Source organism: Pelophylax lessonae (genome assembly GCF_965119305.1).
Source record: "Pelophylax lessonae genome assembly, chromosome: 6".
Taxonomy (NCBI): domain Eukaryota; kingdom Metazoa; phylum Chordata; class Amphibia; order Anura; family Ranidae; genus Pelophylax; species Pelophylax lessonae.
The window spans coordinates 325,065,575-325,086,301 of NC_138773.1; the positions used below are offsets into that span (position 1 = coordinate 325,065,575).

The window sequence follows — 20,727 nt, forward strand, 5'->3', positions numbered from 1 at the left end:
GGTTCTTCCAGAGCTGGAGGACCACCATGGTTGGTGGTTCTCTAAGAGCTGGAGGACAACCATGGTTGGTGGTTCTTCAAGAGCTGGGGCACCACCATAATTGGTGGTTCTCGTGGTTCTTCAAAAGCTGGACGACCACCAAGCTATAGAACTTGAGGTTCTTCAAGAGATAGAGGATTGCCTGGATGCTATCAAAAACCAGGACCCACCTGCAACAAAATTAGGAACATCTCATTTGCTTTGCTGCAGATTTTTTTTTTTTTTCTAATTTCCCCCTTTCCGAAAACCATTTTCTAAACATCTAAAGTCCACAAATTCTGCATTCACATCAGACAAAACTCTACACAATCTAACACCACCTCTCTCAACTACCCAATGAGTTAAAAAAAAAAAACCCACCCCAACTTTATAGAACTGGAAAGTCTGCTGATTTTTGGAATCCGATCCCAAACGACTGGCCTCAGATTTCATCCATTGCTGTAGCACAGGTTTTTCCGATCCCCATGAAGCCATAAACTCCTCCTTACCAAGATTTTGGGTCAAACATACAGTGTGGAAGACAAGATGCTTGTGACATTCTTTGTCTTTGTTATTTTTTTTTTTATATATATTTATAAAAAAAAAAAAAATTATCTAAAAATAAAAAATAACAACATTCGTCATTCTAGTAAACATAAAAAGAAAAAAAAAAGGAAAAAAATCGGCTTGGACAAAACCAAGAGCAAAAAAAACGTCCAATGGTGAGCGAGTCTTTTGTACAATCGAAACGAGTTATTACATCAGAGCGTGCGACCGATCCAAAGGCTGCCCTCTTCGTCGCTGCTTCTTGAAATGGTTGGGCGGCACGCCACGGGCAACACCTGCTCCCGGGGGGGTTCCTGACCGTTCCATGCGTGCACTCAACGTGCCGGTGCGTCCTTTTTTTTTTTTTCATAAAACCCTGATATTAAAAAAAGTTACATTAGCAATTGACAGAGGACGAAGGCCAGTGTCGATGAGAAACATAAAACTTGAATGTAAAAATTTCCCAGGTCAGAATTACAACCATGTGGCCCAACCCGAGCCCCTTAGGGCGGGCCGAAGAGCGTCTTTTTTTTTTTTTCTGTCATGCCGGGAGCAGGAGGCCGTGTTAATGGAGCTAGTACTTAACCCTAATATTAAAATCCAGAGACGGTGTTAGAGGCTGTATGGAAGAGTCTCTACGTGTTAATCCTTTACCCTCCCTGTTCCATCGACATGCACAACGCATGTCTTTTTCAAAAAGTTTTTTGTGTGTTTTTGTTTTTTTTACGCCCTCCTCGTTTTTATTTGTTGTTTTTCATCAGTAGAACCATGGGGGTTGTTGTAGACAGGTTGTTGAGGCTGTTGGTCGGTTCCACGAGTCGTCAGAAATACTGTCAGGATTGGCGCCTCGCTGTCACGCCGATCGAAAGCCGGTAATAATGCAAGCAATGAAGCCATTCAGTGTAACACATCATTTTTTTTTTTTTCCTCCGCTTACAAGAAAATCACTCCAACGTGAAGGTGTCAAACGATTCCACAAATCACCCAAAAAAAATAAAAAAATCGATCGACATGTTCCGATGGGTTTTTTTTTTTTTTTACGCAGAAGCATCTTGCTTGTTTTTCAAGTATCCAGAGACCTCACCCGACCGTGTACTTAGAGGAGGGGGGGGTGGGGGGAAGGCGTTCCTCCAGCGCAGCAGCATCCGCGCCAAAGTAAGGATCAGCAGGTCCAGTCTGAGAGCTTTGCCTGACTCGTTCGGTTGGTGGAAGGAGCTGGGCGGCCGCGGTTTATGGAGCGTGAGACGTGGGGGTAAGAGATGGAGCCTCAGCGAGAAGTTGGGGGGTTCTTCTGTTGGGGAACCAAACCTCAGCTGTTGGTGAAAGTCCTGCCTGGGGAGGAATCTGGTCGGAAGTCGTATTTGCTCAGCGTGCTGGGATAGTACGTCGTCGTGTAGACGTTGGTTTGCTGCAGCGGGTAAAAGTTGGTTCGGTCGTCCGGAAGCAAATTGTTCTTATTGAGAGTCTGTAAAGAAAAAAAAAAAAGATAAAATTAATTTTTACTTTATCTCTTTATTGAAAAATTTTCCAACATTTACAAAAAAAAAAAAATAAACAAGAAAACATACCACTCAGGCCCCGTTCACACTGGGGCGACGCTACTTTGCCGGGCGACCTCATTGGTCGCGCCGCGCTGCTCGCACCGCGACCTCGGAGCGGCCGGCGCGGACTTCATAACATTGAAGTCTATGCAGGTCGCTCCGGGTCGCCCCAAAGAAGCTCCGGACCCTTTTTCTAAGTCGGAGCGACTTGTGTCGCTCCTATTAGAACGGGTCTGCAGCTTCTCTATGGCAGGCGACCTACGGCGACCTGTCAGGCGACCAGGTCGCCCCAGTGTGAACGGGGGCTCAAAGGTTAAAACAAAAACACAACCTCCATTAACCCCCCCACCCCGCCTCCCCACCCTGTAGTATTTTTAACCACTTGCCGACCGCTCACTGAGCTGGTACTGCGGCAAAGTGGCTCGATTCCGTCCAGCGACGTAGACCTACGTCGCTGGACTCCTCCCCTTCTGGGCGGCGCGCGCGCCGCCGGAGGCTCGCTCCCGCTGTATTCAGACACAGCGGGAGTCGGGCCAGGGGAGGAGAGGCGGTGATCACCGACGCTCTTCCCCGATTGTCTGGGATCGAGTGTGGAGATCCACCCGCTTGTGTAAACAAAGCTGGCGGATCTCCTCTGTGACAGAGTCACAGATTACAGGATTCAGCATAGCTGAACCTGAGATCTGTGTCTGTGTCACTCAATCCCCTCCCCCCCCACACACGTCAGTAAGCACCAGGCATACAATTAACCCCTAGATCACCAATAAAGTTTAACCCCTTCCCTGCCAGTGTCATTATTACAGTAACAGTGCATATTTTTAGCACTGATTACTGTAGTAATGTCACTGGTACCCCCAAAAGTGTCAAAAATGTTAGTCAGGGGTCCGATCTGTCCGCCGCAATGTCGCAGCCCCGCAAAAAAAAAAAAAAAAAAATCGCAGATCGCCGCCATTACTAGTTAAAAAAAAAACAATAAAAATGACAAATCTTTCCCGTAGTTAGTAGCTGCGATAACCTTTGCGCAAACCAATCAAAATACGCTTATTGCGATTTTTTTTACTAAAAATATGTAGCAGAAAACAAATTGGCCTAAAATGTTAAAAAATTTAGATTTTTACATTTTTTTTGGGGGGGGGGGGGATTTGTATATAAAAAAATGTGAAAAATATTGTTATTTTTTCAAAATTGTCGCTCTTTTTTTGTTTATAGCACAAAAAGTAAAAATCGCACAGGTGATCAAATACCACCAAAAGAAATACATTTTGGCCTAAATATTTGACAACAATTGAATATATTGGATATTTTTTAACTGCCAAAGTAGAAAAATATTGTTATTTTTTCAAAATTGCCGCCATCTTTTTATTAATATCGCAAAAAATGAAAAGCGCAGAGGTGATCAAATACCACCAAAAGAAAGCTCTGTTTGTGGGAAAAAAAGGACGTAAATTTAGTTTGGGTACGACGTTGCATGACCGCGCAATTGTCTGTTAAACTAACGCAGTGCCGAATCGCAAAATATGGCCTGGTCAGGAATGGGGTAGGCTTGTGACGGTATCAGATTTTCATGCTGCGATTAATTGATTAAGGTTTTGCCACGGTATACGGTATTATCACGGTATTCTATTATTAAATTTAAATTATTAAATTTCCACCTCACTTCAATTTCATTGCTGAATTTAGGGGCTTTGGTTCACTTATGCACATTATTATATAGTCAGTCAGTACAGACTCTGTGAACCAGGCCTAAAATAGGTCATCAAGCAGTGTCTGGCCTAACTGGTGATAACTGGTTCTGGCGCTCGGCTCCAATCCGATGGCCTGGTCATTAAGAGGGCAAATCCTTGTGGTCAAGAAGTGGTTAAACCTGAAGGAGGTGTTGTTTATAAATTACTTTACTATTGCTTAAGGCCCCTTTCACACATGCTGTCCGTTTGTCCGTTTTTCATCCATCCGTTGACGGATGAAAAACGGACATCAATGCATCTCTATGTAAAAACGGATGACAACTGATGATCATCAGTTAACATCCATTTTCATCCACTTCCGTCAATGTCCGTTTTTTTGAACGGATGAATGCCCTATTTTTCATCCGTCAAAAAAACGGATTGGACGAAAAACGGATGACAACGGATGAAAAACGGATGTCAACTGATGACAACGGATGACAACGGATGAAAAACTGATGTCAACTGATGACAACGGATGACAACGGATGAAAAACTGATGTCAACTGATGACAACGGATGACAACGGATGAAAAACTGATGTCAACTGATGACAACTGATGACTACGGATGAAAAACGGACGACAACGTATGAAAAATGGATGAAAAACGGATAACAACTGACGAAAAACGGATGAAAAACTGATGACAACTGACCAAAAATGGATGAAAAACTGATACATTTGACGTGACTGAACTGATGAACTGAACGGACTGTATGTGTGAAAGGGGCCTTAGGCCTGGTTCACATGTATGCGGGTTGGTGGTTCACATGTATGCGGGTTGGTGGTTCACATTTGCACAGGCATAGCAGCCCATTGATTTGAATGGGCTGCTATGCCCTCATTTTCCGCAGAAAAAAGGTGCATGCAGCATTTTTTTAAAATTCAGTGGCCTTGAAATCCATCCTGCTTTTGCACCATGCGACTAACCTGTAGTTCCTGCTCTGGCAAGCTTTCTGCATTTTTTGAATACGTGGGCACGGCATTTAAAAATAAACAGTTTGCGTGTGCAGCAACGGCAGGTAAGTCGCATGGTGCAAAAGAAGGATGGATTTCATGGCCACTGCATTTTTCTAAATTCTGCATGCACCTTTTTTCAGCTGAAAACGCAGGCATAGCAGCTCAAGCCCATTCACATCAATGGGCTGCTATGCCTGTGCAAATGTGGGCCCCCAACCCGCATACATGTGAACCAGGCCTAAAGCAATAGTAAAGTCATTAATTGGTTAAACCTGCAGGAGGACCGGTGTTTTTATCTATTAATGACTTTACTATTGCTTTAGGCCTGGTTCACATGTATGCGGGTTGGTGGTTCACATGTATGCGGGTTGGGGGCCCACATTTGCACAGGCATAGCAGCCCATTGATGTGAATGGGCTTGAGCTGCTATGCCTGCGTTTTCAGCTGAAAAAAGGTGCATGCAGAATTTAAAAAAATGCAGTGGCCATGAAATCCATCCTTCTTTTGCACCATGCGACTTACCTGCCGTTGCTGCACACGCAAACTGTTTATTTTTAAATGCCGTGCCCACGTATACAAAAAATGCAGAAAGCTTGCCAGAGCAGGAACTGCAGGTTAGTCGCATGGTGCAAAAGCAGGATGGATTTCAAGGCCACTGAATTTAAAAAAAATGCTGCATGCACCTTTTTTCTGCGGAAAATGAGGGCATAGCAGCCCGTTCAAATCAATGGGCTGCTATGCCTGTGCAAATGTGGGCCGCCAACCCGCATACATGTGAACCGCCAACCCGCATACATGTGAACCAGGCCTAAAGCAATAGTAAAGTCATTAATAGATAAAAACACCGGTCCTCCTGCAGGTTTAACCACTTCTGGATCGCAAGGATTTGCCCCTTTAAAGACCAGGCCATCGGATCAGAGCGCCAGGACCAGTCATCACCAGGTAGGCCAGACACTGCTTGATGGCTATATAATAATGTAATGTGGGCTGCTAGGCGTGTGTGTGTGTACATATATATTTATTAGAGCTGCACGATTCTGGCCAAAATGAGAATCACGATTTTTTAGCTTGGAATAAAGATCACGATTCTCTGTGTAACAAAAAAAAAAAAAAATTGGGATAACTTTACTGTTACGTTTTTTTTTTTTTTTTTTTTTTTTTTTATTCATTAAAGTCTAATCATTGCGTTTGAAAGACTGCTGCGCAAATACAGTGTGACATAAAATATTACAACAATCGCCATTTTATTCTGTAGGGTCTCTGCTAAAAAAATATATAAAATGTTTGGGGGTTCTCAGTACTTTTCTAGCAAAAAAAAAACTGATTTTAACTTGCAAGCAGCAAGTGTCAGAAAAAGATCCAGTCTTTAAGAGGTTAAACTTCCTTTCTCCCTGGCAGAGGGAAGGAAAAGATACAATGTAATCATTTTTGTTTATAGTTAGGAGACTTAATGCTGAAAGGTGTTAGCTGAGTGAGTGAATGAGTCATCCAGCTCACTGAAATGTATCAATTCACAAGTCAGGCAGACTTGACAGAGAAACTCGGTATTTTAAAAATGCCACAATAACAATACCGTGGCTATGCAATACCGCGATATATCGAATTACCGAAAACCGGCATATGTCTAGAATGGGGTAAAACCTTCCGGTCTTAAAGCGGTTAAAAATACGCTCATTGAGAATTTTTTTGTCAAAGACATGTAGCTAAATACATTTTGGTCTAAATATATGACAAAAATTGAAAATATTGGATATTTTTTAACTGTCAAAGTAGAAAAATATTGTTATTTTTTCAAAATTGTTGCCTTTTTTTATTAATATCACAAAAAATGAAAAGCGCAGAGGTGATCAAATACCACCAAAAGAAAGCTCTGTTTGTGGGGAAAAAAAGGACGTAAATATTCGTTTGGGTACGACGTTGCATGACCACACAATTGTCAGCTAAAGTCGCACAGCGCCAAGTTGCAAAAAGTGGCCTGGACGTAAAGCAGGAAAATCCTCCGGTGGTAAAGTGGTTAAAAGGGTAATAACCCCCTACCCACCAACTGTAATAATTATATCAGTGAACTTAAGATCCCATTGATAAAAACAAATTTAGTAAAAAAAAAACATTTTTCATCGGCACCTCCCTTCCCCATCCATTGTCAGCGCAATAAACCGCCTTTTTTTCACATTTCACCGCTCGCGATAAACCTTCCCGCCGCCGTTTATGACAATTGTTTTTCCTTTTGTTGCCGTAGGGATAAAATAATTGTTATACATATCGGCTGTTTCATTAGAGGAATAAACATTCTCGGCGGTATTCGCGGACGGCGTAAACGCTACAAATTAATAACCCTTCTGGGGCCGTTTATCAAATCTTGTCGGCTTTGGAAGGATGAGCTATTCATTAAACATAGATGAATCACTGCGCTCGCCTTCGCTTTTTATTCAAATCTTCGGCAGATTATGGCTCTATACATCAAAGCCGGCGTATATATACGACCCATCCGTTTTTTGTTTTTTTTTGTGGGCGACGCCTCCCGCGTGATTCATGGTTTTAACTGACAGTGGCAATGCAAAAACAAAAATGATTTAAATTGTTTGTTCGCTTGCCGACCGTTGAAAACGATAAACAACAAATACGTTTGGAAAACCTTTTGAGCGTGATAAAAGCCGACAAGATTAGCGCAGTGATAGTTTGATCCGGCGGGTAATCCGGCTGCCACTGAGGGAGTCAGACAAGAATTTACTCTCCATTCAAGGCGGCGTGGAAACGGGATTAATCACAATTTTCTTTTGCAACTCCCGCGTATGAAAACGATACAATTTCACGCACCTCACATCTCTCTCTTTTTCAAACTAATGACTAACTAACGGCGTAATTAGAGACGGGAAATGGGCAGTATGACGCCGCTGAAATTTTTTTCTCCGCCGTTGCGCAGGAGAAAGGCACATTTTTCTTACGATGGTATTTTAATTATGGATTTCAGATGCCATCCTGCGTGAAGAGCCGGTCGGCTCCCGATCAATAGGCTCTATTTTCAGCCCGCCGATGTGATGAACGGGCCCCACGCACCTCCCTGACACCGCGTGTATTCTTCCCGTCTTGGTGGATGCACATGACTAATGTACCAACGTTTTTTATTTACTCAGCTTTAGGAACAATCGAATTTGGAGACTTCGTATTTAAATTGGAAAAGGATTCCCATTCTCAGGATGTCCCTCACTGAAGTTCGAGTCCTTATCACCTGGAGCCTTCAAGCAGGGCCGGGACGGGGGGCAGGAGGGGCGGCTGCCCTGGGCACTGTGGTATCATATGAGGGGGGGGCAGCTTCCCTGGGCACTGTGGTATCATATGAGGGGGGGGCAGCTTCCCTGGGCACTGTGGTATCATATGAGGGGGGGGCAGGAGGGGGGCTGCTCTGGGCACTGTGGTATCATATGAGGGGGGGGCAGCTGCCCTGGGCACTGTGGTATCATATGAGGTGGGGGGCACCACAAGGAGGTTGGGGGGGGGGGGAGTTTTGTGTTGTGAAGGGGAATTTGGGGATGGCAGGGGATATGAGTTGTTCTAGGAAGGGACATTTGGGGAGGTGTGCTAGGAGTGATGATTTAAGGGGATTTGTGTTGGGAGGGGGGATGGGGAAGAAGAGTTGTGCTAGGAGGGGGATTTTTGAGCGTTTTTTTTTTGTTAGAAAAGGTAATATGATAGGGGGGAGGGGATTTGTGCGAGGAGGGGATTTTTTCAATTCTTCAGAAGGGGGGGGGGGTATTTGTGCTAGCAGGGATGATTGTGATTGGGGGTATTCGTGATAGGAGGGAAAATTTGGGGGGATTTGTGCTAGGATGGGGGATTGGAGAGAATTTGGACTAGGGGGGGAGGGATTTGGAGTGTGGAAAGAAGGCTTGTGCTCAGAGGGGAAAGTGATAGAGGATTTGTAATAGGATGGGGGATTTTTTTTTTTTTGGGGGGGGGTGGATTTGTGCTGTGGGCATATGGGGAATGAAAGGATTAGAGCTGGGGAGGTTTGGGGGGGGGGGGGCAAGGATTCATGCTTGGAAGGGGGATTTTACTAGGAGGTGGATTTGTATTGGGAGGAGGGAGAATTTATGCTTAGGAGGTAAGCATGCAGATAAGTGCTAGCTTTTTTTTTTTTTTTGGGAAGGGGGATATTTTTCCTGACACATAATACTCATACATCTTGGGGGGGGGGGGGGTCGTAATTTGGCATGTTCACCCTGGGCTCTAGATGACCTTGTCCCGGCACTGCCTTCAAGGCAGTAGTGGGACCGGGTTACCCAGGGCAAGGATCCAGAATTGTGCCCCTTCCCCAACTGTTAACACATGCTGTAGAATGGGTGTACCACCCTGCATCTATTTTTTGCCCCTTTGCTTCACGCACCCAGGGCAGCTTCCCCTCCTGCCCACCCCTGCTTCAAGGCTCTGACCCCCATCACCCAAAGGCCAATGTGGTGTCAATGTTGGAACGCTCTGTATAATGGATGCTTCATTTAGGAAGAATTCCAGGTATGGTTTGTTACATAGTTACTAGTGATGAGCCAATCAACACCCCCCCCTGTTCGGTTTGCACCAGAACACCGCGAACGGGGGAAAAGTTTGAACTCCATTGAAGTCTTTGAGACTCGAACATAAAAAATTAAAAGCCCTCATTTTAAAGGCTTAAATGCAAGTTATTGGCCTAAAAAGTGTATGGTGGTCCGGGTACTGCCCTGGGGGACATGTATCAATGCAAAAAAATGTTTTTAAAACAATCGTTTTTACAGGAGCAGTGATTTTAATGATGCTTAAAGTGAAACAATAAAAATGAAAAATTCCTTAAAATATGGTGCCTGGGGGGGTCCCCTTAATGTGCCTGTAAAGTGGTGCATCTGTACGAAGTATGGAGCCTGCTGCAGCAATACTGACATAAAGGGGGGTTCAAGATTCCAATAAGCCAAACCCCCCCACCCCACGGGGTTGTCAGGAAGAGGCTCTTGACCCCATCAACATGGGGACAAGGTGCTTTGGGGGGCCCATGTTGAGGGCAAGTGGCCTGGTATGGTTAAGGAGGGGGGGTGGGGCACTCGCTCATCCCCATCCTGGCCAGCCAGGCTGCTTGCTTGGATAAGGGTCTGGTATGAATCTTGGGGGGGGACCCCACACCGAGGATTGGTGCTAGTAAGGGAAATTTTTTTAGAAGGAGGATTTGTGCTAGTAGGGATTTTTGGGGAGCATTTGTGGTAGGAAGGGAAATTTGGGGGGGGGGGGGATTTGTGCTAGGATGGAGTATTGAGCGAGGGGAACTTGTGCTTGGAGGGGGGAGAGGATTTGTGCCCAGAGGGGAAAATTGAGGGGGTAGAGGATTTGTGCTAGGAAGGGGGATTCCCTGCGGTATCACTTTTATGGGCGGCCGGAGAGGTAACACCCCTCCCGCCTCTTTCTGATCATTTTCCCCGTTTACCGGAGCCGTCAGTAGCGGGGAAAACGATCCGGTCCTTTCCCTTCCTAGGCAGGAAGTCGAGTGAGGGCAAGCTGGCCCCCTCCCCACTCTATGGCCTCGGAGGAGCAGAGCGACGTCATAAGTCACTTCCTCCCAACGGCCTTATAGGGCCCATTTTTTTTTCTTGCAGAAAAAAAAATGACTTTTCTTTTGTGTTTGTTTTTTAGTGAAGATGTGAGATTAGAGGTCTTTTTAAACCCAGATTTCACATTAACCACTTTACCACCGGAGGATTTTGCTGTCTTACGTCCAGGCCACTTTTTGCGATTCGGCACTGTGCGACTTTAACTGACAATTGCGCGGTCATGCAACACCATACCCAAACGAAATTTACGTCCTTTTTTTCCCACAAACAGAGCTTTCTTTTGGTGGTATTTGATCACCTGTGCGATTTTTACTTTTTGCGCTATAAACAAAAAAAGAGTGAGAATTTTAAAAAAATAACATCTTTCACATTTTTTTATATGAAATTCCCCCCTCCCAAAAAAAGTAAAAATCAAAATTTTTTATCATTTTTGGCCAATTTGTTTTCTGCTACATATTTTTGGTAAAAAATAAAATCGCAATAAGCGTATTTTGATTGGTTTGCGCAAAAGTTATTGCGTTTACTAACTAAGGGAAAGATTTCCTTCATTTTTGTTTTTTTTTTTAACGAGTAATGGCGGCGATCTGCGATTTTTTTTGCGGGACTGCGACATTGTGGCGGACAGATCGGACCCTTGACTGACATTTTTGACACTTTTGGGGGTACCAGTGACATTACTACAGTAATCAGTGCTATAAATATGCACTGTTACAGTAAAAATGACACTGGCAGGGAAGGGGTTAATTTTATTGGAGAGGGAGGGGTTAATGTATGCCTGGTGCTTACTGACATGTGTGGGGGGAGGGGATTGTGTGACACAGGGACAGATCGCAGGTTCAGCTATACTGAACCCTGCAATCTGTCACTGTTTGTCACTTAGGAGATCCGCCCGCTCTGTTTACACAAGCGGGCGGATCTCCAAACTCGATTCCCCGACGATCGGGGAGGAGCAGCGGCCGCTGCTCCTCCCCTGGCCCGACTCCCGCTGTGATTGAATACAGCGGAAGCGAGCCTCCGGCGGCGCGCGCTGCCGAGAGGGGGGAAGGTCTGCCGACGTAGGTCTACGTCGCCAGACGATAACGAACCACTTTGCCGCAGTAGAGCTCTAGTGAGCAGCGGTAAAGAGGTTAAAGAGGACCTGTCATGCTTATTTCTATTACAAGGGATGTTTACATTCCTTGTAATAGGAATAAAAGTGATAAAAAAAAGAAAAAAAGATTTAAAAAAAAAATAATAATAAAAAAGTAAACGAAATTAAATATTACAAAATAAAAACCCCTAAAGACTTAAGGGGAAAGGGGGTAATGAGAACTAGTTAGGGTTAACAAGTGATAAGTAGGAACAAACTAAAACAAAAAACAATTTTACTTTTTATGTTGCTTTAATGGGCGTCATGTACGGACCAAATCATTTTATTTAGCATATAAAAGCAGTATAGAGACATTGTAACAATATTACTGTTACAGGATATTATTTATCAATGATGACTGCAAATACCGTTTTTTTACATCATTAACCGAGGGGCCTTTGCAGCCCTTCCAGGGATACAGAGCTTTTTATAACGGCAAATGGCAGTGGCAGGGTGAAGGGCTGGGGCATGCAACATACACCTTAGATCAGGGGTCTTCAAACTATGTTCCAGTTGTTCAGGAACTACAATTCCCATCATGCCTAGTCATGTCTGAGTTTTACAATGCCTCGAGGGATGTGTAGTTCCGAAACAGCTGGAGGGCCGTAGCTTGAGGATCCCTGCCTTAGATACTTTGACTACATGGATGTCCAAGGTCCATAAGTGATTAGGGTCACCAAGGGCCAGTGATATGGTTACCTGCTCTCCAGCTCCACTGACACATCTCCAGAACCGGAGTCCCCGTTATTAAGTGGGTCACCTCTGTCAGCTACAAGCAACAGGTCACAGTCACTGCAATGGCATTAGTCACATGGTGACATGACAATGGCGCTTGTGTATAAATGGCGATGGTTGTGTGCGCAAGCGCTCCTTACTGCATTCAGCTCATCAGACGGAGGATGCTAGGGATGCATATGGATGCCAATATCTGCAATCTGGTAAGAACTTCTGGGGGGATTCATTTCTGTACTCCTCTTCCTAGATAGAAGGCAGCCAATAGATGGACTGAATCCATCAACTATCTCCGGGAACCAATAGTTACACCTGAAAATGGTGGCTTTCAAGATACATAGAGGTCAGGGACAGGCTGCCTAGGTGCCTGCAGTGAAACTTTGATGGCCGAATTAAAGAGGACCTGTGATAATTTACTTGGCATGGCCAAGGGCTGAAGGACACAACTGATGACTCCTAAAAACCCAACTGTTCCAGAGAGGACATTTCGCAAACTGTTGGCGCTATATAAATCCTGTATACTAATAATAATAATTTCACTGCTGCAGAGGAGAACCCTGCTGCCCAGAACTTCTTCTGAAAATTACATGAAGATATAAAACTAGCAAGAGATTTTCAGTTATCCATTTGTAATTAAGGTAAGGACAACCCAACAAAATAATAGTATACATAATATATGTAAATATATATTCTATATAATATTTGTATAACATTATATATAAAATTTTGTAATTTTTTTTTTTTTGGATAACTTATGCCATCCTGTATTAACCAAATTTTAATACGAATGAAGCCGGACAAGAAACTTTCCTTAAAAGTCCAATTTTTTTTATTTTGCTACATATTTACATTTCTGCCAAATTCCGCCGCCCTCTACAAATTTTGCAAATTTTCACAGAAGATTTCAGCAGGACATTAATCAATGATTTAGCCAATTAAGGGTTTCTAATGTTTTATAGAGTGTCTTGTCATCTGGGGTGTTCAGTGTGATACACAATATCTCACAAAAGTAAGTACACCCTCACACCCGCCCTAATGTTTTCTAGAGTGTCTTGTCATCTGGGGTGTTCAGTGTGATACACAATATCTCACAAAAGTAAGCACACCCCTCACATTTTTGTAAATATTTTATTCTATCTTTTCATGTGACAACACTGAAGAAATGACACTTTGCTACAATGTAAAGTAGTGAGTGTACAGCTTGTATAACAGTGTAAATTTACTGTCCCCTCAAAATAACTCAACACACAGCCATTAATGTCTAAACCGCTGGCAACAAAAGTGAGTACACCCCTAAGTGAAAACGTCCAAATTAGGCCCAATTAGCCATTTTCCCTCCCCGGTGTCATGTGACTCGTTAGTGTTACAAGGTCTCAGGTGTGAATGGGGAGCAGGTGTGTTAAATTTGGTGTTATCACTCTCACTCTCTCATACTGGTCACTGGAAGTTCAACATGGCACCTCATGGCAAAGAACTCTCTGAGGATCTGAAAAAAATAGTTGTTGCTCTACATAAAGATTGCCTAGGCCAGTGATGGCGTACCTTGGCACCCCAGATGTTTTAGAACTACATTTCCCATGATGCTCATGCACTCTGCAGTGTAGTTGAGCGTCATGGTAAATATAGTTCCAAAACATCTGGGGTGCCAAGGTTTGCCATCACTGGCCTATGCTATAAGAAGATTGCCAAGACCCTGAAACTGAGCTGCAGCATGGGGGCCAAGACCATACAGTGGTTTACCAGGACAGGTTCCACTCAGAACAGGCCTCGCCATGGTTGACCAAAGAAGTTGAGTGCACATGATCAGCGTCATATCCAGAGGTTGTCTTTGGGAAATAGACGTATGAGTGCTGCCGGCATTGCTGCAGAGGTTAAAAGGGTGGAGGGGTCAGCCTGTCAGTGCTCAGACCATACGCAGCACACTGCATCAAATTGGTCTACATGGCTGTCGTCCCAGAAGGAGGCCTCTCCTAAGGATGATGCACAAGAATTGTTTCAGATGTTGTCAAGCGTGTGTGGCGGCAACCAGGTGAGGAGTACAAAGACAAGTGTGTCTTGCCTACAGTCAAGCATGGTGGTGGGAGTGTCATGGTCTGGGGCTACATGAGTGCTGCCGGCACTGGGGAGCTACAGTTCATTGAGGGGACCATGAATGCCAACATGTACTGTGACATACTGAAGCAGAGCATGATCCCCTCCCTTCAGAAACTGGGCCGCAGGGCAGTATTCCAACATGATAACGACCCCAAACACATCTCCAAGGCAACCACTGCCTTGCTAAAGAAGCTAAGAGTAAAGGTGATGGACTGGCCAAGCATGTCTCCAGACCTAAACACTATTGAGCATCTGTGGTGCATCATCAAATGGAAGGTGGAGGAGCGCAAGGTCTCTAACATCCACCAGCTCTGTGATGTCGTCATGGAGGAGGGGAAGAGGACTTCAGTGGCAACCTGTGAGGCTCTGGTGAACTCCATGCCCAAGAGGGTTAAGGTAGTAAGATATTGACACTTTGTACATTGTCACTTAGGGGCGTACTCACTTTTGTTGCCAGCGGTTTAGACATTAATGGCTGTGTGTTGAGTTATTTTGAGGGTACAGTAAATTTACACTGTTATACAAGCTGTACACTCACTACTTTACATTGTAGCAAAGTGTCATTTCTTCAGTGTTGTCACATGAAAAGATATAAAAAATATAATAAAATATTTACAAAAATGTGAGGGGTGTACTCACTTTTGTGAGATACTGTATACATTTCTTTATGGGAGTCTGTTGGCCCAGGTCTAGTCAGGAAAGGGCACAAAAGTCTCCCAGTATGGGTTAGCCTGGCACCATCCGGTGATGAGCAGCACACAGGGGGAGGGGTGATGCAGGTGAGGTGAACACCGATGACCACATGCAACCATGCATACTAAATAGATTGGATTTGATACAGTGGGTGGGGTGTTAAAAGGCTCCTCCCCCTCCCCCCAGCCTGGTCCTGCATACTTAAATTTGTGGAATTTGTCCAGCATGTCTCAGCCCATTGCACACAGTTTCAGTGACCATTACCAACTACCTTAGGTGGCCATCGGCCCCTTCCAGTATGGAGCGCCAAACCAGCACCTTGTATGACTATGTCATTGGTTGTACTGTGACCTGGGCATGAGCTTCCCACAATTGCAGTGCATTGCGAAAGTATTCGGCCCCCTTGAACTTTTCGACCTTTTGCCACATTTTAGGCTTCAAACATAAAGATATAAAACTAATTTTTTTGAAGAATCAACAAGTGGGACACAATCATAAAGTGGAACGAAATTTATTGGATATTTCAAACTTTTTTAACAAATAAAAAAACTGAAAAATTGGGCGTGCAAAATTATTCAGCCCCTTTACTTTCAGTGCAGCAAACTCTCTCCAGAAGTTCAGTGAGGATCTCTGAATGATCCAATGTTGACCTAAATGACTAATGATGATAAATAGAATCCACCTGTGTGTAATCAAGTCTCCGTATAAATGCACCTGCACTGTGATAGTCTCAGAGGTCCGTTTAAAGCGCAGAGAGCATCATGAAGAACAAGGAACACACCAGGCAGGTCCGAGATACTGTTGTGGAGAAGTTTAAAGCCGGATTTGGATACAAAAAGATTTCCCAAGCTTTAAACATCCCAAGGAGCACTGTGCAAGCCATAATATTGAAATGGAAGGAGTATCAGACCACTGCAAATCTACGAAGACCTGGCCGTCCCTCTAAACTTTCAGCTCATACAAGGAGAAGACTGATCAGAGAGGCAGCCAAGAGGCCCATGATCACTCTGGATGAACTGCAGAGATCTACAGCTGAGGTGGGAGACTCTGTCCATAGGACAACAATCAGTCGTATACTGCACAAATCTGGCCTTTATGGAAGAGTGACAAGAAGAAAGCCATTTCTTAAAGATATCCATAAAAAGTGTTGTTTAAAGTTTCCCACAAGCCACCTGGGAGACACCAAACATGTGGAAGAAGGGGCTCTGGTCAGATGAAACCAAAATCAAACTTTTTGGCAACAATGCAAAACGTTATGTTTGGTGTAAAAGCAACACAGCTCATCACCCTGAACACACCATCCCCACTGTCAAACATGGTGGTGGCAGCATCATGGTTTGGGCTGCTTTTCTTCAGCAGGGACAGGGAAGATGGTTAAAATTGATGGGAAGATGGATGGAGCCAAATACAGGACCATTCTGGAAGAAAACCTGATGGAGTCTGCAAAAGACCTGAGACTGGGACGGAGATTTGTCTTCCAACAAGACAATGATCCAAAACATAAAGCAAAATCTACAATGGAATGGTTCACAAATAAACATATCCAGGTGTTAGAATGGCCAAGTCAAAGTCCAGACCTGAATCCAATCGAGAATCTGTGGAAAGAACTGAAAACTGCTGTTCACAAACGCTCTCCATCCAACCTCACCGAGCTCCAGCTGTTTTGCAAGGAATGAGCAAAAATTTCAGTCTCTCGATGTGCAAAACTCATAGAGACATACCCCAAGCGACTTACAGCTGTAATCGCAGCAAAAGGTGGCGCTACAAAGTATTAACTTTAGGGGGCTGAATAATTTTGCACGCCCAATTTTTCAGATCAGCTCATGGATGCCTAACCCAGCAGAGCAGAGCAGCAACACCATGCATTACATGGAGTTGCGGCGTGGTCCCATTCACTTGAATGAGTCATGCTTGGTGGCAGCACTGCCTACCGAATGCGACTTGTGGTGCAAGTTCTGCACCATTCCTTTTGCTCTTTGCTGCAAAGGCTAGTCATAGATTGGGGTGGTTGCCATTCATTTGTACTGACAGGGTGCAATACCTGGCCTAAGGCCATGTTAACTTTCGGCTCGGTGGTTGGAAGCGGGACGCATAAAAAAGTGCAGCATAACAGCCTATTTTTACTACCTATCTGAACTCCATTATGAATGGTTTCCAAGAGATCTGCTTCAAGATGTCACGTACAACATCTCACAAAAGTAAGTACACCCCTCACATTTTTGTAAATATTTTATTCTATCTTTTCATGTGACAACACTGAAGAAATGACACTTTGCTACAATGTAAAGTAGTGAGTGTACAGCTTGTATAACAGTGTAAATTTGCTGTCCCCTCAAAATAACTCAACACACAGCCATTAATGTCTAAACCGCTGGCAACAAAAGTGAGTACACCCCTAAGTGACAATGTCCAAATTGGGCCCAATTAGCCATTTTCCCTCATGTGACACATTATTGTTACAAGGTCTCAGGTGTGAATGGGGAGCAGGTGTGTTACATTTGGTGTTATCGCTCTCACTCTCTCATACTGGTCACTGGAAGTTCAACATGGCACCTCATGGTAAAGAACTCTCTGAGGATCTGAAAAAAACAAATTGCCTAGGTGGCCTAGGTTATAAGAAGATTGCCAAGACCCTGAAAATGAGCTGCAGCACGGTGGCCAAGACCATACAGGACAGGTTCCACTCAGAACAGGCTTCGCCATGGTTGACCAAGAAGAAGCGTGCAAGTGCTCAGAGTCATATCAAGAGGTTGTCTTTGGGAAATAGACGTATGAGTGTTACCAGCATTGCTGCAAAGGTTGAAGGGGTGGGGGGTCAGCCTGTCAGTGCTCAGACCAAACGCCGCACACTGCATCAAATTGGCCTGCATGGCTGTCGTCCCAGAAGGAAGCCTCTTCTAAAGATGATGCACAAGAAAGCCTGCAAAACAGTTTGCTGAAGACAAGCAGACAAAGGACATGGATTACTGGAACCATCTCCTGTGGTCTGATGAGACCAAGATAAACTTATTTGGTTCAGATGATGTCAAGCGTGTGTGGTGGCAAGCAGGTGAGGAGTACAAAGACAAGTGTGTCTTCCTACAGTCAAGCATGGTGGTGGGAGTGTCATGGTCTGGGGCTGCATGAGTGCTGCCGGCACTGGGGAGCTACAGTTCATTGAGGGGACCATGAATGCCAACATGTACTGTGACATACTGAAGCAGAGCATGATCCCCTCCCTTCAGAGACTGGGCCGCAGGGCAGTATTCCAACATGATAAAGACCCCAAACACACCTCCAAGACAACCACTGCCTTGCTAAAGAAGCTGAGGGTAAAGGTGATGGACTGGCCAAGCATGTCTCCAGACCTAAACCCTATTGAGCATCTGTGGGACATCCTCAAACGGAAGGTGGAGGACCGCAAGAGGTCTCTAACATCCACCAGCTCTGTGATGTCATCATGGAGGAGGGGAAGAGGACTCCAGAGGCAACCTGTGAAGCTCTAGTGAACTCCATGCCCAGGAGGGTTAAGGCAGTGCTGGAAAATAATGGAGGCCACACAAAATATTGACACTTTGGGCCCAATTTGGACATTTTCACTTAGGGGTGTACTCACTTTTGTTGCCAGCGGTTTAGACATTAATGGCCGTGTGTTGATTTATTTTGAGGGGACAGCAAATTTACACTGTTAGTGCCGGGTTCACACTACAGCGGAACGACTTCGGGGGCGACCTGTGAAGTCGCGTGCACCGCGACTTTGGCGTGACTTGCACGGACTTCATAAAATGAATGTCTATGCAAGTCGCTCCAGGTCGCCCCGAAGTACTACAGGACCCTTTTTCTAAGTCGGAGCGACTTGTGTCGCTCCTATTAGAACGGTTCCTGTACCAAACAATGGGAGCGCGACGGACCGCGACTTGTCAGGCTGACAAGTCGTGGCCCAAGTCGGATCAGTGTGAAGCGGCACTTATACAAGCTGTACACTCACTACTTTACATTGTAGCAAAGTGTCATTTCTTCAGTGTTGTCACATGAAAAGATAGAATAAAATATTTACAAAAATATGAGGGGTGTACTTACTTTTGTGAGATACAGTGTGTTATAAGGATCCAAGCAAAATCTGTTCGGCCATCAAGGAGAGTTGAAGATCGCTGAGTTTTATATTTTCACAACAATTAAAAAAAAAAAAGAATCGTTTTTCAGAAATAGAAACAATGTATCTTTTCTCCATCTATGGTGGTCAGAGAGCCCCCCGGTGGGGTATCGGTAAAATGAACGGTTCTGAACACAGCCCTTGTAGGTTCTTCTAGATTTCGCCGCGTTCCGCCCCCCGAGTCGTTCGATGTCTCTAAAGCAGCTTTTTAACAAGGAGACTTTATAAAAATAAATCAAAGGACGTGGATCAATACCTCTAAGAGGAAGTGGCCGCGTTGATTTATCTCCATGGCAGGTGAGGAAAAACCGAACATTAATTCTTGTCAACTAACCCCGAGAAATAAGCGGAGCAGACGGCGCTGACCGGCGAGGATAGTCACTGTCTAACGCCCAGGAGAATTCTGGAGACGATTAGGAAATGATCCCCACCCCCATCCTCCAATGACCCACAATGCACATCATGTAGGCTCAGTAGAACGAAGCCTTGGCTTTGATTCCATAATGGTGTGTGAAAGGAACTTACGGCATGCCAAAATGACATACGATATTACTGGTAGAGAGACAACTTTTAGCACTCCTTAAGTGATGCTGCAGCTTAATGAATCAGGGCCCTTATACAGCGCATCCGGAAAGTACTCACAGCGCTTCACTTCTTCCACATTTTTTTGTCACAGTCTTATTTCAAAATGGATTAAATTCATTATTTTCCTCAAAATTCTACAAACAATCCCCCATAATGACAACGTGAAGGAAGTTTGTTTGAAATCTTTGCAAAAAAAAAAAAAAATGTATATAAGTATTCACACCCTTTGCCATGACACCCAACATTGAGCTCAGGTGCATCCTGTTTCCACTGATCATCCTTGAGATGTTTCTACAACTTGATTGGAGTCCACCTGTGGTAAATTCAGGTGATTGGACATGATTTGGAAAGGCACACACCTGTCTATATAGAAGGTCCCACGGGTAACAGTGCATGTCAGTGCACCAACCAAGCCACAAACTCCAAGGAATTGTCTGTAGACCTCGGAGACAGGATTGTATGGAGGCACAGATCGGGGGAAGGGTACAGAAATATTTCTGCAGCATTGAAGGTCCCAATGAGCACAGTGACCTCCATCATCCATAAATGGAAGAAGTTTGGAACCACCAGGACTCTTCCTAGAGCGGGCCACACAATCAAACTGAGCGATTAGAGGAGACGGTGTCAGGGAGGAGACCAAGAACCCGATGGTTACTCTAACAGAGATCCAGTGTTTCTCTATGGAGAGAGGAGAACCTTCCAGAAGAACAACCATCTCTGCAGCACTCCACCAATCAGGACTGTATGGGTGTGGCCAGACGGAAGCCACTCCTCAGTAGAAGTCACATGACAGCCCACCTGGAGTTTGCCAAAAGGCACCTGAAGGACTCTCAGACCATGAGAAACAAAATTCTCTCCTCTGATGAAACAAAGATTGAACTCTTTGGCCTGAATGGCAAGCGTCATGTCTGGAGGAAACCAGGAACCACTCAACACCTGGCCAATACCATCCCTACTGTGAAGCATGGTGGTGGCAGCATCATGCTGTGGGGATGTTTTTCAGT

At 44.6% G+C, this 20,727-nt stretch overlaps 1 protein-coding gene across 2 annotated transcripts in view; it reads right to left on the reverse strand.

The window, feature by feature from the left end:
- Positions 1 to 1,674: 1,674 nt before the first annotated feature.
- The window catches only part of SEMA5B (semaphorin 5B), a 295,097-nt gene continuing 276,044 nt past the window's right edge, over positions 1,675 to 20,727 (reverse strand). The window contains exons 21-22 of one of the 2 annotated variants that reach the window (XM_082262188.1): positions 12,187 to 12,256; positions 1,889 to 2,029 (exon numbers count right to left, since the gene is read on the reverse strand). In XM_082262188.1, the coding sequence (XP_082118314.1) occupies positions 2,019 to 2,029; positions 12,187 to 12,256 (81 nt within the window). In that variant the 3' untranslated portion in view covers positions 1,889 to 2,018. Of the gene's footprint in view, positions 2,030 to 12,186; positions 12,257 to 20,727 lie in introns of both variants that reach the window. The other variant, XM_082262187.1, reaches the window with a different exon arrangement.